General features: G+C 46.8%; 1 protein-coding gene across 2 annotated transcripts in view; it reads right to left on the bottom strand.

Moving 5' to 3' along the window:
* Nucleotides 1-18,652, bottom strand: part of TOP2B (DNA topoisomerase II beta) — a 485,217-nt gene that overhangs the window by 444,930 nt on the left and 21,635 nt on the right. The window contains exon 1 of one of the 2 annotated variants that reach the window (XM_069212029.1): nt 911-990. The exons of the other annotated variant lie outside the window; for it this stretch is intronic. Coding sequence (XP_069068130.1) covers nt 911-922 — 12 coding nt within the window. The 5' untranslated portion in view covers nt 923-990. Of the gene's footprint in view, nt 1-910; nt 991-18,652 lie in introns of those variants that run through there. 2 annotated transcript variants of the gene reach the window in all.

The raw sequence follows: 18,652 nt of genomic DNA, 5'->3' as shown, positions 1-18,652 counted from the left end.
TACAAACCGAAGGCACATCCCTGAAGAAATTGAAAGCACCACCAGAGAAGCGAACCAGTAGGCGACAATGTGAACTGATGTCCCCAGGCTCCATAGCGATCGCTTCCCAGCAATCTCCCCTGCTCAGTAGAAAAATATCCCGTGCAAAGGAATGCAAATCCATTTTACATGGAAACAAACCTCGGCCCCACCACGGACAGCAAAAACAAGTAGCTTGGCAACACACAAGTCTAGTTGTACAAGGAATGTGCACATATAATACTTTTCATAAGACTGAACAAATGCTTAACACTACAAGGGGATTCTAAGACTCCCTGGCTGCTTCCTCTATGGCTTAAAATCCCCAACATAAATCAATTCAGGGTGCATGTTAGAAGGGGGCAAAAACACGAGTAGGTAAACAATAAAACTTCCACTCTTGGTGTGACCCACGAAGTGTAGTGATACAGTGCACAACACCCAACAACGGTACAAGTCTACGCTAGGTGTATTTTACCGCATCCCACTGTTAAAGCAATGAAAGAGACCCACTAAAACCAAAGATGAAATCTGCTACTCTTGACTGAATTCGAGACCTTATAAAAGAAAGCATTAATCTGAAAGCGTCGCTCCCCGAATGTGCGAACATCAGCTAAGGAGGAGGGCTGCTGGTGGAGGGAAAGGCCCGGCTCGGGGGAGGGGAGGTACCGGCCGGCCGAGCCCTCGGGCCCCGGTCTTCAGCACAGGCCCCATTGTCTAAGCCGGCAGAGCTAGGCCCTGGCCTGCTGCAGCCCGGCCATTCATTCTGCAGCCGATCGGTGGCTGCGCGGGCCCCGCGGTGGCGCTGATCCGAGACCGGGGCGGCCGAGGCGGAGCGCGGCGCCCGGGGGACAAAGGGCCGAGTGTGCAGCGGCCGTGCAGGGAGACTCACCGGGGGCATCATGATCGAGTGCGCGCCGCAGCCTGTCTGCGATCGGCTGCTCACGGCCTGGTCCGGGGAGGGAGGAGGCAGAGGAGGCAGAGGAGGGACCAGGGAGGGGGATGCTCTTCCGCCCACTCTGCCGGCTGCTGCATCTCATTACAGGCCTGCAGGAGGCGGCGGCGGGGGGCGCTGCTGCTGCACGCTGTGCGGGCCCGGGATCCCCTGCCGGCTCCGCGGGGACAGCCCCGCGGGTGTCCAGAGAGGGCCTGTGGGGGAGGAACTTATGCGCCTCTTCCAGGCGGAAACACCATCCAAGATGCGGCAACCCACTCCAGCGCCTAGAAACACAGCCGCTTCAATCACCGAGGCGCCAACGCTAACCAAGAGCAGCCCACGGTAGCCTACAGAAAACAGAACCACTCTCCCTTACTAAGAGAATCCGCAACCACCCAAAACTAGTCTACAATCAAAACCAATCTCTGCTAGCAAAAGGTTCTACAGCCACCCTAAAACCAGTCTAAAAATCAAAAACAGCCTCTGGTACCAAGAGGATTGACTAACCCCCCCCCCTCCTCCCCCAGTCTAAAATCAGAACTAATCAATCTCTATTACTAAAAAGGTTCCACAACCACCAAAAACAGCCTAAATCAAAAGCAACCTCTGGTTGCAAAAGGATCCACAGCCACCCCAAAGCCAGAATAAATCAAACCAATATCTGGTACCAAGAGAATCCACAGCCACCCCAAAGCCAGAATAAATCAAACCAATATCTGGTACCAAGAGAATCCACAGCCACCCAAAAAAACTGTCTAAAGTAAAACCAATCTTGGTACCAAGAGGATTCACAACCAGCCTAAAACCAGTCTAAGTCAAAAACAATCTGTGGTAGCAAGAGGATCCACAACCACCCCATAACAAGAATAAATAAAAAAAACAAATCTCTGGTACCAAGAAGAACCACAACCAGCCTAAGACCAGTCTAAAAATCAAAGCCAATCTGTTACAAAGAGGATGCACAACCACCCCAAATCAGTCTAAGTTAACACCAATCTCTCCATAACCAAAAGGATGTACATCCACTCAAAACAACTGTCTCCATGATGTGCAGAAACTAAAACCAGCTAAACTTAAGTAAATCGACACCAACCTGCGGACTACATGAGAAAGAAAAGAAAAGAAAAAAAGAAGTTCAGTCCCCAATCAGAGATAAAATCTAGCCTCACCATCACCAACAGAAATCAAAACCATTAACTTCCCATCACCTACAAACCTCCAACCAGCCTCGATCAGCTACAGACTCCAAAAAAGACTGCACAGTCTCTCCATTCCATGCAGAGTACAAAATCAGTAATACAACCGATGGGACAACCTTAACACCATCCCACACGCTTGGCAGAAACCAGAACCACCTCTCATTTAGTCACAAAATTGCAACATCTCATCACTTACTGAACTAAAACCAGCCTCTTCATTGCCAACTAAATGTGGGGGGGGAAAAAAAAAAACACACACACAAACACCCCCCCACTCCCCCCCCCAAGAGCCTCCCCATCACAAACAAACCAAAACCAGCCCTGCCATCCATTATAAAAAACAATCAATCTCTCCTGTTCCTTGTTGTATTATAATAGTATTTTATATAGCGTTTACTACCCCTGACGAGGCGTCGAAGCGCTTTTCAGCGAGTAGCATGCTACTCCGGAACCAAAAGAAATTAGTGGTGGATTAGTTTAGGGAAATAAGAGTATGGTTTTAGTATTATTCTGAGTTAACTTGAGCCGCAGATTTGTGAGTTTGTTAGTTGGATTGACTGGAGTAATGGAGAGGTAGAAGAGGGAAGAATCCAGAAGTGTTAATTGCAAGTTTATAGTAATAGGATGAGGCTTGGGATGAGTAAAGGGGGAGGAAGGAGGAAAGAGTCTGTGGGAAAGGGTTAGGGAGATCATAGTGGCAGGAGGGGTTTTGGAGGAGTCAAAAAGGTGAGATAAATGAGGGAGAATTTAGTAGGGTTGTTTGGGAGATCATGGTAGAAAACTGAGGTTTGGGTGAGTTACATGTGGAAGAGGAGGGAAGAGCTTAGGCAGGGTTTTTTAGTAGATTAAAGTAGTCAAATGGGTTTGGGATGAGTCAGAGTGGGGATGGCGGACAGATTGATAGAGACATGACATATGGTGATGGGTAGACAAAGTAAAGCTTGCAAGAGAATACAAAATATAATTTATTTATTTTCACTTTTTTTTTTTAATTTAATTTATTCATTATATTTTTTTAATTTACTTATTTATAATTTGAATTTAATAGATTTTATTTTTCTCTAGTACAGTAGGACTAGAGTAATAAATAGATACGTAAATAAATAGTAAGGGAATATATGTTAAAGGAATATAATTATAGAAAATACTTTTTTTTCCCACCTAGTTCAGGGGTCTCTAAACCTTTGAGACTGACAGTCAGCCAAACAAATGTGAATTTCAGGATCCTATGGTGATCTACAAACTGAGTGTGCTTCAAAGAATCAAAGTGTGGCAGCTGCTGCGCAGGATGGCCCGCAGTCTATAGGAAATGTACGAAAGCAGGGGCCAGAGCATGGGCGGTGACTAGTATTCCACTCGCACGAGTTTGGGTGTGCTCACACGTGGACACTTATGCTAACCTACCCATACTGGGGTACATCTGCTCCTGGTGTTGTCCCCCTCACCAGGAGCAATCTTTTACATCTGAAATCACGAGGGCATCTGCTAAACCGAATATCAATCAAGTTAATCTCTGGGTCAACGGTGACCATTCCTGGCAGAGTGGTGTAATTCTTTTTATAAGACAAGAACCATTGAGATATCGGTAATTGTGCCCTGACAATCGTGAACCATGCTCCAAGTTAAGGGGAGGGGAGGGGGGGGAGAGGGGGAGGGGGGTGTCCAACTCTTGGGTTATTGTGGGCATCCTTGGACTACTCAGAACCAACCCTGGCATAACGATGTTAAGTGATCACTCAACAGAAGGCATTTCAGCATGGTATGACACTCTTGGACAAAATGCCAAAGCACTGGTGTTGGTTGTCACTATTCATAATCTTGCATGGGATTGTTACTTATGTCAAGTTGTGTAACCTGGTCACAAGAGAGGAACCAGATTTCTTCAGATTTTCCCCTTTTTAAAACATGCAAAACTCAGACGGTATTACCAGACAAAAGCTGTACAAAGAAAAAGTAACAGGTGTGCAAAATTACTGGATTACTCAGAATACGTGATCAGAAAAACAGTATTTGAGCCAGATTCCAGTACACCGTCGACTATCAGAATGATGGCCTTTGTGTTCTTAAGGCTGTTTTTTGCACAAGTTAAGTTTTTTTTGGGGGGAGTTCTCCAAAAGATTAAATTCAATCTTAGTTTATCACATCTTCTAACTTGAAGATGCCCATTTTAATCACCTTCATTAAAGCCCTCCAACGCACTCCTTTCCCACTAATAAACAAGTTCCTTACCTTCAATAAAGCATTATCTGGTAGAGACTATCTAGCAGCAGAGGCCTTAGCTATGAATTCCCTGGCGTCCGCTTCAAATCTGGAATCTTTGTGCTGAGCAATACCCTGCACGCGTCATCGGGTGGTGAGGTTCAGATCTACGTGCGTCGTCCGGCTCCGCATGGCTTCGTCAGCATCGTTGGAGCAGTCTGTGACGTCACAGTCGCCTATGAAGGCGCAACCCAGGCATGCATACCTCAGTTCTTTTATCCACAAAACTTCCACGCCAGAAGCGCAGAGTGATGGATAGAACCAACATTTGTCGGTGCAAAACTAGGGCCCTGAAAGGGATAAAGACTAACCCTACTAGACATATCCACAGAGCGGAAAGGCATGGGTGGGTGTAAGGAATCTGGAGCTGGATAGTCTCTACCAGATAATGCATTACTGAAGGTAAGTAACTTGTTCATCTGATAGAGACCTCTAGCTGCAGATTCCTTACCTTTGAATGAATACCCAAGCCATAACCTCCTGGAGGTGGGCTGCGGATACTACTTCTTACACTAAGAAGTCATGTGGGAGTGAACAGGCAAAGTGCCCGTCTGTTCGTAACGGGCTGTCCAGGCAGTAATGTTTCGCAAACGTGTGCAAAGATGCCCACGTTGCCGCCTGACATATCTCCAGGACTGGCACGCCTCGAGCTAGTGCAGAGGTAGCAGCTTTGCCCCTGGGAGATTGAGCTCGCAAGCCCTCAGGAGGCTGCTTCTTAGCCAACACGCAGCATATCTTGATGCAGCGAATGACCCAGAGCAAAACGGTCCACTTCTGCATTGCCCGACTCTTCTTTGCTCCAACGTACCCCACAAAGAGTTGGTCATCCACCTGGAACTCTTTTGTGCAGTCAAGGAAGAACGACAATGCTCTTTTTGGGTCCAGCCGATGGTGTTGCTCCTCTTCTTTAGGGGGATGCGGTGGAGCAAAGAAGCTGGGGCAGGGTGATGTTCTGACCCAGTTGAAATGAGGTCACCACTTTGGGGAGGAAAGAGACACAAGTTCTGAGAACCACTTTGTCTGGATAGATAGTGAGATACGGTGGCTTTGATGAAAGGGTTTGCATCTCACTCACACTCCTGGCAGATGTTATTGCCACTAAGAAGGCTGTCTTGATGGTGAGCAGCCGGAGGAGACAGCTGTGCAAAGGCTCAAAAGGAGCACACGAGAAATGTGAGGACAAGATTTAAGTCCCATTGAGGCATAATAAAGGGTGGAAAGAGAAACCTATCTACAAGCCCTTTGAGGAATATATGTACAATGGGAGGTTTAAACAGAGGAGGCTCACCAAGCTACCGAAAAAATGCCGATAAGGCAGAAAGATAGCCCTTGAGAGTCCCAAAGGCAGAACCCTGCTGGGCTAGGGAAAGAATGAAGAGAATAATATCAGAAAGAGAAGCAGAAAGAGGGTCAATAGACTTTTCTGCACAATAATATACAAAGTGTTTCCAACGGCAGGAGAATACAGTTTTAGGGGAGGGATCCTTGGCTGCCGAAATAACTTTACAGACTTCAGGAGGAGAAGGCTCAGGTGAAGAACCCTCCCCTGCTGCAGCTACAGAAGATCCTCCCAAAGTGACAGCCTGACCGGAAGACTGATGCTCAATTTGAGTAGCTTGGGATACCAGACTCTCCATGCCCAATCCAGAGCCACGAAGATGACTTGGGTCCAGTCGTTCTATATCTTCTTGAGAACTCTGGGCAGAAGTGGTATTGGCAGAAAAGCGTACAGGAGGCCTGAACTCCACTTGCGACAAAAAGCGTAGCTGAGTGACTGGCGCCTTGGGAACTCCAATGCGCAATACTGCTGACATTGCACATTCTCTGCTGAGGCGAACCGATCTAACCAAGGCTCTCCCCACTACAGTCCTTGCGCCACCTCCGAATGGAGATACCACTCATGATACCCTAGGCATCGACAGCAGAGTTCATCCACTCTGGCGTTCCGAGAAGCTGCCAGGTGTTGAACCAGCAGTTATGCCCTGCTGTTCCAGCCATGTCCAGAGACACAGAGCCTCTTGGCAAAGGGTCCACAGCCCAACACCGCTCTGCTTGTTGCAGTACCACATTGCAGTGTTGTTGCCCGTGAACACCTGTACTATCTTCCCTTTCACAACAGGAAGAAATGCTTTTAACGCTAGCCGGATCGCCCGGAGCTCCAATAAACTGATATGGAACCCGGATCCATCGCCATAGCCATCCCGGACGGCTACAAGATCACCCGTAGGGACCGCACTAACAGACCAGGAGGAGGCATCGCCATCGTCCACAGGAATACCCGCAGTATCACGACCAGCACCGAAGACACCCTCAGTGCTGCCGAACACCTGCACTCCCAGATCCACACTGATCCAAACACCACACTCAGAGGGACCCTCATTTACAGACCTCTCCCACCCCCACTTTCCCTCCCCGAGACCATGACAGCAGTTCAGCGACTCCATCTCCGACGACGTCATCAGCACGCACACCATTGCATCCACAGACTACATACTCCTCAGGGACCTGAACTTAAACCTCGTGACCACCAACGACAACAACTCCACCACCCTGCTCCACAACCTCAGCCACAAGCAGCTCGTCAAGACACCCACCCACTCCGCAGGTCACACGCTCAACCCCATTTTCTCCGCCAGCAAACACAACTCCTTCAGCCACACCACGAACTCCACTGGACCGGCCACCACTGCATCCACTTCTCCTTCGAGAAACCCAGAACACACCATCACCCACAGAGGATTCCCCACCGTATAGATAGAACAAGGTCACCGAAGACCAGCTGATCACCACCCTCTCCCCAAACCTACCTATCAACACCACCGACACAGACAGCAGCCCGCAACCTCAGGCAATGGATCCATGACTGTGCCAACATTCTCACCCCGATCAAGAAACTTTCTAACAGACGCACCCACAGAAAGGCCTTCAGGTTCACCACAGACCTCCAAGAATCCAACCATGCCGAAGACTCAAGAAAAAGTAGCGCCAAGACACCGGACAACCACACAGCCTTCAAGAACGCCATTCTCAGACACCAACAACTCATCCGGACCGCCAAAAGAACTGCCTTCAAAGAGCACACAGACAACGCACACAGCTACAAGGAGCTCATCAACATTGTGAAGGAACTCTACAATCCCCGGCTCCAACATAAATGACATCCCGCTATCACAAGACCTCTGCGACTCCCTAGCCACCTTTCTTCTACCACAAGGTCGCAGACATACATGACAGCTTCATTACCCCTCGCATCCCACCCCACCCTTGTCAACCACTGACACCACAGACTCACCACCTATAGCCACAACAGCCTCCTGCTCTCCTGGACCCACATCAACAACACCATCAAAATAACGAAGACCATCCACTCCGGCTCACCATCCGACCCCTGCCCTCACCACATCTTCAACAAAGTGAGCTTTGTAATCGTACCTCAACTCCAGAAGTCATCAACAGTTCCTTCGAGACCACCACCTTCCTAGAAAGATGGAAACACACCGAGATCAACACCCTCCTCAAGAAATCCAAGGCAGACCCACAGAACCTCAAGAACTTCCAGCCCATCTCACTGCTCCCCTTCCCGGCGAAGTCATTGAGAAAACTGTAACACAAATGACCCACTTCCGAGGAGAACAACACTCTGGACCCGTTCCAATCCGGATTCCGAAGCAACCACAGCACCGAAACCGCACTCACGGCCGCCACCGACTATATCAGGGCCATACTTGACAACGGCAAAATAGCGGCTCTCATCCTCCTGGACCCCTCGGCTGCGTTCAACACCGTCTACCACCACACCCTACGCACACGCCTCAATGACCCAGGGATCCGTGTCAGAGCCCTGGACTGGATCACCTCCTTCCTCACCAGCAGAACACAGAGACTCTGCCTCCCTCCATTCAGCTATGAAGCCACCAAAATCATCTGCGACATACCCCAGGGATCGTCCCTCAGCCCGACTCTATTGAACGTCTACATGGCTCCACTCACAAACATTATCCAATCTCACAACCTCAACATATTCTCCTGCGCCGATGACACCCAGCTGATCTTCTCCCTCACTAATGACCCCACCACCGCCAAAACCAACCTCCATGAAGGCCAACGCCGAATGGTTGACGAACAGCTGCCTGAAGCTGAATTCTGACAAGACTGAGGTCCTCATCCTCGGCTCTACCCCTCCACCTGGGACGACTCCTGGTGGCCTGCCACACTGGCAACCACACCGACGGCCAAGCTCCATAAAAGACTGAAACGCATACTGAACGCCTCTGCACGCCTCAACCTGGACATCCCCCACCACAGCCACATCACAGCCAACCTGAGAGACCTGCACTGGCTCCCCGTCAACAAGAGAATCACGGTTTAAACTCCTCACCCACGCTCACAAGGGACTGCAGAACACCAGACCATAATACCTCAACAGAAGGCTCTCCTACACCCGACAGCTTCACTGACCTTGCCACAGCCCCAAGCATCCACAGAACGACCGCTGGTAGCAGATCATTTCCCCACCTCACCGCCAAGACGTGGAACACTCTTCCCACCTACCTGCGACAGACACAGGACCTACTTACCTTCAGGAGACACCTCAAGACTTAGCTTTTCAAGCAGTAGCAGCCCCTACCTCCCCCAAGTGCCTTGAGACCCGAACGGGTGAGTAGTGCACTTTACAAATGCTTTGATTGACTGCACCGGAGACAAGAGGCCCCTGATTTCCGCCTCTCCCAGGTGGCCGCCCCATCCGAGAAGAGAACACCTGTCACTACTGTGAGATCTGGCTGGGGAAGTGAGAGAAGTCTGCCTCTGACCCAATCGCGGTTCACTAACCACCGCTGCAGGTCTTTTGCAGTTCCCTCCACGGTCTGAACCGTGTTGGTAAGATTTCCCTGTTGCTGTGCCCACTGGAACTTCAGATCCCATTGCAGAGCCCTCACATGTCATCTGGCATGTTTGACTAATAGGATGCAGGAAGCCATGAGTCAATAGCCTCCGAGTCTGTCTCACAGAAATCCAGAATAGAGGCCGAAATATCGGTATCATAACCTGAATATCCTGGACTCGCTGCTCAGGAGGATAAACCAGAAACTGCACTGTGCCCAAAACAGTCCCTATGAAAGGAAGCTTCTGCGAGGGAGTCAGGTGTGACTTCAGCACCCCAACGAAGGCAGAAGGTTTGCCATAGTCTGAAGGTGGGTGACAAGCGCCTTTTATTTGAGCAGGGGTCACTCCGGTTCCCAGAAGAAGAAAAAAAAAAGGGGGGGGGGTGTGAAAAACACGAAATAGGGCCTGGCAACAGCTCCACGGAACCGTGCTCGGAACGTCGACGTTGCCAAGATGCTTTGTCAGCCGACAGGCATTGTGAAATCGAAGTCTGCTTGGACTTCTTCTTGTGCCTCTTCCCCGAGGACCTAGAGTGGGACGAAGAGGACGTGGGGCTCCTGGAGGGTCCAGCGACCTCCTCGTTGAGCGGGACAGTGACCTCTGAGGAGTTGCGCCAACCGAAGTCGACTGCTGGGCCGCCATGAGCTTTAGGAACCGCTCCCTCAAAGCTTTCGGGGCCATGCCCCGCAAGTCTGAGCACAGCTTCAAGTCGTGGTCCCTGTCGATGCACCAGAAACATACCTGATGGGGGTCCGTCACCAACATGGTGTGATGACAGCTGCCATGCGGCTTGAACCCAGTCTTCCCAGGTGACATCTTCCTCGCACAGACGAAAAAAATCCTCCAACAAAATGTGTAAAAAAAAAAAAAAAAAAAAAAAAGGCTTACCAAAAAAGGCAAAGGGTAGCTCAATCCAGGACCAGTGCTTAACCGGCACAGAAGAAAAAGAACCGACATACACACGCTGGAGTGGCGCCTTTATATGAGACCATGACGTCACAGACTGCTCCAACGACGCTGACGAAGCCATGCGGATCCGGACAACATACGCGGATCCGGACGCTACCAGACGGCGTGAGCAAGGTATTGCTTAGGAAAAAGATTCCAGATTCAAAGCAGACGCCAAGGAATTCAAGGGTAAGTAATCTGCAGCTAGAAGTCTCTATCAGATAAATGGTTTCAACCTTGGAATGTCTCTCCTTCCCCACTGCCTTAATCTTGCTCTCCATGGCCGTTTGTGCCACTTCAAGTGCTAGAGAGAGGTTTGGTTATTTTATATCCATAACATGTTCAAGGAGTTACCTTGTTCATCAAATTTCTCCTTGCACTCGTCTGCTGTACAAAACCAGTGTCCTGTAAATTTTATGTAATGCTACTGTCTCAGTATCCCTTCCTCATACGTTTTAGAAGCTCCCTGAAGTAAACCTTTAGTATTATGTACAGTTTTATGAAGTGGTCTTTGTTTAGAGTGTGCTATAAATTTTGAACATGGCACCCTCTACATAATGGAAAGGAACGCCTTTTCCATAAAGCAGCATTTCTTTCCCTAATGTTATGTTTACAGCATTTTCCTAGTCACCACACCCCTAGCTACTTAAAATCCTCCAATTCTACAAGAAAACTAAAAAAAAAATTGTAATGCATATTTCCTCTAAAAGAAGGGGAAGACACCAACTTTTCCAGGTAGACTGAGTCCTGGTAAATAACCACATATAGAAGGAATGCTCACTGCCCAGAGCCAAATAACTACAGATTTAGTATATAATCCTCATTCATTGAAATATGCCTCTTCCCTACCAAAATCCATTCTTTCAAGGACTAACTACAAACAGGGCTGAGTGACAATCACAATCAACATTGCTTCCCTCACAGAATCTAAAACACGAGAGAGAGCAGTTGGAGTTGGTCCCATTCACAGTCACTAGATTCATTTGAGGAATCCATCTCCAACCTGTACTTATGGGAAAAGTGTGATGCAATCTATTAGGCATGAAGCCCCACTGTTCTGCATGCTACACCTGGGCATAGTTCTAATACTTTGTTTACAAGTACTTTAATCCTCAATCCGATTGAGAGCCGTTTGTTTTATCCATCAATTGCCTTTCCAACTTCTTTCAGTATCACCTATACTCTGCTCAGTGTATAAAATCTGCAGGATAAATAACCGAATTAGCTTACTTTCAGATGATGAGTAAATGGCTCGGCTACTATTCTCTCTCCTGCCTACTCCCTACATCTTCTTGCTCTTACAAATCATATTTTCTCCCTTCCTAAGCAATGCAAAAACACATTTTGCCATGCTAAAACGTCTAATGCAAGGCATACCTGATCTTTTGTTCTAAATTCAATGCTATTTCAAAAAGTAATTTGGTATTACTTTCCAGCAAATCCCCGCACTAGTTCTAAAATCTTCATTTTAAAATTGGCCTCATTCCTCTTTACTCTACTTCTACACACCTGTTTAATATCAACTATCGCTATACCCCCAATACCTGGCATACAAGCTTTCCTGCATGCTCACCAATATCTCAAACACAGCAAGCATTGGCAAAGTCAACAGATATCACCTTAGTTTTGTTGCGGAAGATAACCAGCTCTCTGACGCGAGAAAGTGCAGTCACCTCTGTTTTTTCTTAAATGATGAAATGCAAGCACAGTGGTACACAGTGAGAAGAGATCGCAGGAATGCTGGTCTGTTGGATGAAGGTCTGATGCCCAATGCCTTATTCTAAAACACCATATGCCATTTTCCTCTCCGATATTATATCGGGATGGGGGCTGCAGTGCATAGTATGGTGCCGAAGCAGCTTTGATTCCACACAATAAAATCTCCTCCGTTGGCAGCATCTTTTCGTGAGAAGTGATCGCAGTGTCACAAGCTCACAAACCCTGCTGTCCCCTCGCATCATAACCTGCTCCTCTGACGCCAGCAACTGGAATTGTGACTTTGCTAGCCACTGGGCGAACTGTCGGGCACGCACCTGCTGTTGCAGAGAAAACAATAACCGACTGTCCTCTCCTTTTTCTGGCAAGGATACCCCAAAATCACAGAAGCCCACAACAGGGAGAGGATGCGACGTAACAGCCAGACATGCCAACTTTGTAACAGGGAAACCATGTTCAAGTCTCGGTGTCAGCTAAACATCCTGTGATTCTGGGCAAATCATGTGATCTCCCCATGCCTATAAAAACCAACATGTCCTTATGTTATGTAACTGGTGCTCATGTAAAGCGCTCCAATATCTACCTACAATAAGTTTGCGCTACATAACACAGAGAAAAGAGGGAGGAAAAAAAAAAAACACACGCATACAAACACCCCCCGATCTGACCCGCAGTCTAGGAGCGGTTAAACTCCAGAGTGATGATTCTAGTTTTAAAGGACTGTCTCTGGGGAGATCGGTTCATGGCTTTTTCACATAGCCATGTAAGTGGGCCTACTCAAATGGGAGCCCTCCTGCCACAGCACACCAGAGCTGGGTATTTGTCAGAGAAAGGCTAGCCGGAGCCACCTGTCTACGAGTCTGGAAGCCCATCCACAGCCGCCTGCACTCTTAGTTATGGATAAATGCCCCATCTCCTAAAGACGCCCAAGTGGATTTATTCGAACTGAACCCATCCTGCTACATCATAACTGCACGGGTACTGGGTGTGCCACCTCAGAGTCCTCCGGGTGCCCCTGCGCTTAAGCCTTTATGTATAATGCAGTGTGTCAGCCTCCAAGACCTATAACTGTTAATAAGCGTGTGTATCCGACACCTGCCACCCTGTGCCATTTGCGAAGGGGCTCACAAATCAGTTAGCACACGCATCGGCCACCAATGAGCATTCTTGAAAACAGAAGGATACAGAGCCATGCTTTATTCATGCAAATTGATCAGGCCAGGCAATTCAGCATTATTTGATGAAATTGCTATTGACTCCTGGTTTAAAACCCCTCTAAGCATGCACACATTCGAGACAGCTTTTTTTGCCATGAAACATACACAACTCATTTAGATTCACAAAGTATTCTACAATGTGTATTTTCTATTTTCCTCTTTTAACAGTGCGTTTCAAGTTGAGCTGAATCCAAGAACAGTGAAGGGTTTGCTCAACCATGCTTATGGAAACATGCGGAGGGCACCCGTTCACCACTGTGCGTGTGAGCACCGGAGATTAGGGTTGGCAGTGGTGGATGTGGGGAGGGGGTGGAAGAGAGGAAGCCAGGTGTGTAAGCTTTACACATGGGATTTTGCCGTTCACCAAGAGCGTTGTGGCTCTGGGAAGAGACAACGAAAACTCCACTGCTCCCACAGAGGCGTCAAAACAGGTTGGCTTGTAGAGATGCAGATACCAGAGGACATACCCAAACATACAGCCACGCAGCACAAAGCAAAAAAAAGTACCACCTTCAGCATGGTGCCAGAGAGGAAGGACACTGGCTAGTGTCCAATGAGAAGTGACCGGAAGGAGTACTTGGTCCACAGGCAACCAGACAGCACAGAAGACAACAGGAAGTGAAGCAGAACATGCAAACGCCATGCTGGCCAATCAGAAGCACTTAAATCGGAGCTAAATTGGACTAAGCCAATGGTAAGTTCAGGTAAGTAAGGGACTGGTCTTAAGCCCCTTTTAAGTTTTCTTCTTAAAAATACTCTCTTCATTCTCATTCATTAAATATTCTACTGCTTCCAGGTGCCTAGTATGGCAACAGTCTGATTTACAACCCATAATCTTATTAATATTAGAAGGCACTTTGAATTGCCCCAGAATATTGTACTAGGTAACTAGGAGAATAGCATTAAGAGGAACAAAATAGTTGTGTCTGACATGCAAAATCCGGCTTTGATAAAACCCCTAAATCAAATGAATGCCCCGAGACCCAACACACATACAGGCCTATATGGAATACTGTAATCTGCTGTCTTCACTATGACAGACTTCACTCTACATAATTTTCTCTTGATCACCGCAAAGAAACATCTGTCAATGACCACGGTCTCTACTAGGACTCAACAGTGTAGGAAGGATGCCATGGGCCTTGATGCCAGCAAGGAAAATGGCCAATTTCACTTCTGCTGAGGCAGTAAAACACATCAACTATTATGGTCAGTGGGCCTCTCAGGGCAGTGGGCCTTGGTGTAACTGCCGCACTGGTAGTTATGCCCCTGCTGGGACTTCTGGAAGAACCTTCTTCTGCATGACAGCTCTACATTTTGGGGACCGGGTGGAGCTTACACATCATGGCTACACCAAGTTTCTCTTCTCAGGAATCAGAGCATTCACAATTTGTCTGTACATGATCAGCATTGGTAATTATTCTTTTGAGAGACCTGTTACTTTTCAGTTCTGCATATAAGCCCCACATGATAGGTGGTCTAGCCAGGAAGCTATGTTCTGAACCCACACAGAATGTTTCTCTTGCACAAATCTAACAGTTGCCACTCTACTGGTGTGGTTAAGCATAATGCCCTTTTTAATTTGGCCTCAGAGGCCTCCTATATTTCATGTTAGGTACAGCATTCACGCCTTCCCTGACCTTGTCTCTGTAGTAGCTGTGTGCCACCTCTAGGCAACAAATCTTCAGATGATAGACAAGCTGAAGTCGTACAAATTCATAGTTTGACCACCTCTGTCCGACTTCAAACCATTCCCAACAACCACCCCACATATGCCCTAAAAGCATACTGACCTCAACTGGTTTCACCTCTTGTTCCTGAAAACTATCCATTCAACGATCATCCTCTGCGGCTGTTGGTTCGCCTTTGCAAACTCAGTTAAGCGCCATGTAGATACAACTACGCAAAATCTACTCACCAGGTCTTTTTCTGCAATGAAAGGATTGATCTACCCCTCTTTCCCTGCCATCCTAACTTGACACTCTTGTTGGTCATCTTCGACATACTTTGAATCTTTCAGAGCCCTCCCTCCCCCATACTGATGCCATTTCTTACACCTTATAAATCACTGTACCCAGACCTGTGTCCACACTCCTTTCTTTTCCTACAGCATCATCTTACTCCTCATATTCTGATGCTTGGATCGAGCATACTTGCACTTTCCTGTTGATAGCCCGCTCATATTATTGCCATCTCATTCTACTGGACTGGTCTCTCAAATCCTTCTTTCTTTCTGATCTACTTGCTCTCTTCTTGTGCCTTCTATACTGGTGTCCTAAACTGCTTCTTATCAGTGGAAAAATACAATCTTTTTCCTTCCATAAAACTGCTAGCTTGGATGGTGAGAGCAGCACATTCTAATGCCAGTTGGCATTGTCATTGCTCTTGATAAGTGCGGGAAGATAAACTGAAGAATTCCTATTGGATCTGCTCTGTGTTGATATCACAATGACATCACTTTCCTGATAATTTATGACTTTGATGCATTAGGGGGTTCCGATGAGCCCCAGGAAATAGTCTCAACCTGTCTCATGGAGGAAGGGGGTTCATATGAAAGCATTTGAATAAGGATGCCTCTCACACCAACTCTTTCAGATGCTTCAATAAACTCCTGTTCCCTTGCCACCCCCATCCTTTCTGATATGCCAACCATTTGTAAATTATTGCACTGTGCCATTCTAATGTGCTCTTTCCTCAAGCACTTTTTAATGAGATCACTCACGACCCTTTTCACTCCTGCTTCTTCCAGTTCTGGCACGGTTCCTATTGAATCTACTACTATTGAGGCTATTCTGGAGTCAGATAAAGCATTCATGGTTGGGTTTGTAGAATTCCCCACCCTTGCAGCTGGCTCCAAAACAGCAAGCATTTGCAACATTTTGGGCAACTGACATGTCAGAAATACCTTAGCACTTGGCATACTTATCAAGTTTGCTTTTCTGAGTAGTTTGGTATGACTTACCACAACCCATTTTGATACTAAAATTCAAATCAGTTACCAGCCCAGTTTATCTTCTCTTAAGTACTCATACCCACTCAAAGTAGTGGGGCTACCATCAAGTAATGCTCGGATGGTCTGTCTCTGAAAATATCCAACTGTCCTCTCTGAACTTCCCCTGACACTCTTGGGCTTTCTCCTGCCTCCACCACTGATGGCACAATTCTTCTATAAGCAGTCAGATGGCCTCTTGCTGTGCTTGAGGACAAATGCCCAATACAAATGCTTGCCCATCTCACACTGTAGAAAAACTCAGAACACCTGGTGCTGTAGTCATCATATCAAACACGTACATAGTGTCTAGGGGTTGCTTGCCATAAGACTTCACAAAGTCAATTTCTACGGACCTTGCCAGTTCCGCCCATAATCATGTCCTTGCACATTTGTCCCCTCTGACCAAAGCTGATGGTATTTTGACCCACTGTTTTACTCTGCAGTGATAAAGGAGGGCCCAAGGCGTGTAACACAAATGTGTGCCTTCACCAGTATGGCATTGATTTTTGCCCCCAGGATTTAACATTTTTCCATTAAATGTAACAGGCATCACCGTCTGTGTACCAGTTACCCCTCTTATACTCAATATAATGGAAAGAGGAAAAGTAATCCTATGAGGTGTTTGGAACAAGTCAATCAAATATTGGTACAAAAGAGGTCAAAATGATTCACAATTTCAGCCAAACGATGGTGAGGATGAACAGAAGGCTAAGATAGTAACATGTCATCAAGTATCAGAGAAAAGTGTAGTATAACTATATTTCAACAAAAAGCATTGCACCAATGCAAGATCCGTAGATTTTACAGACAATGGCTGATGCAAGAGTGTTAGGATGAATGGCAAGGGGCATAAAGGTCTCTTCACTCTGGCCAAGTAAACACTGGTCCCTGAACTGGTACACAGCAAACGGAATTACTTCTTGAACTCATTTAGGTAAAGAAAATGTTGATTCGTACAAAAAAGGGTGGTACAAACAAGACATGATTTTGGTATGATCATCCTTTTCTTTCACAGAAACTGGAGACATTCAATATACATCAGGGGCAAAGTATGGATTCTTAGGATAACTTCGTTTACATTCTTAATGCTGGGCATCTATTGGTTCAATTCTCTCAGTAGTCCATCACCCACACTAGGACCCTGCCACAGAGTCCCATCTATAGGCAGAATCACACCAGCAGTCGGGAATAAGACTACATTATATGTTCCAGAGAAACTCATCAAGATATGAACTGCGGTTTTGGTTTCAAGGAAGTAGGTTTTCTTGCAGCACTAATTTTGTTCCTCTGGTATGCCTATTTCCAGGCAGTCACATAACACACCACTAAAACCCATAAACTTCAAATACGCGAGTGCCTTCAAAATTCATCATCTTGCTCTGAAAACGAGATTAGTATTTTGGCTGAATTTAGCCCACCTACTGAGGTCTAATGATGTCTTCTTAAGAAAGGGTACTGCAACATTGTTTTTCAGGTTAGTAATACTGGAAAGAATATTTTTATCGTATCATGCATAAACATACCGTAATTGGCTTTGAAAATAAGAAGTCGCTGAACCATAAAGAAAAGCAAAATATTGGGCTCCAGGGAAGTGTCTGCAAGCACAACTTTTAGCTCAATTGCTGTTACCTGTACAAATCTATCATTAATTGTATATTTGTATTTTATTTAGGGCTTTTATATTGCAATGACCTAGTCCCAAATGACAAGAGAGCAATTTTACACAGCAAGAAGTAAGAAGCAGGCCAAGAAGTGCAAGGCAATACAATATAAGTTGAAACAGTCAGTGCTGAGAATACACCGCAATTGTTAAAATTCTGCATAATTAACAGTAATGGGCGGACATTCCATATCCTTGGTTGTATAATTTGTAACGAGGGGCAAATTGGCGGAATCGGAAATATCGGTTTAAAGAAGGAAAGTGGGGATCTGGAGGAAATGTGCAGAGAGTGCTTCTGATATTCTTCACCTGGGAAATCAAGAAGAGACGACTGGCTAGCCAGCACTTGCCCGTTAATTTCCAACTACCACAGAGAAAGACGGAAAAGGAAACCACCTCCGCAAATAAAGTGTCTAGCACGCGAAAGGGGCCGCAATAGCAGAGAAAGGAATAAGTGATGCAGAGGCCATTGGGCACCAGAGCACTTCACGCAATTCCAGACAAACTTTATCTGGTTAGCATCTATCTGGGTTCAGAATTGTGTTATACTGTCCAGAGGCCAGCAAACATACTTTGGTGTCCTCCTCCGCCACCTCAAGGCGAACTTCACTTCACCTACTCACCAAGGTACCTGGCAAGACTCCATCAGACTTGAGCAAAACCACAGCGCACTGAGGCAGATGCAGAAGATGCTGCGAATGGACTACGACTTCCAAGTCCCATGCTTTTTAACCCACAACCCTATCCCACACACCACAAGGTTCGTTTTAGGTGGAAAACCTCCGAGGAAGGAGAATCAACACCAAAAACTAAAAATCTGAA

The sequence above is a fragment of the Pleurodeles waltl genome, chromosome 10 (assembly GCF_031143425.1).
Source record: "Pleurodeles waltl isolate 20211129_DDA chromosome 10, aPleWal1.hap1.20221129, whole genome shotgun sequence".
Taxonomy (NCBI): domain Eukaryota; kingdom Metazoa; phylum Chordata; class Amphibia; order Caudata; family Salamandridae; genus Pleurodeles; species Pleurodeles waltl.
Note: the sequence above shows the minus strand (reverse complement) of the source record. Positions and strands in the feature narration are given on the sequence as shown.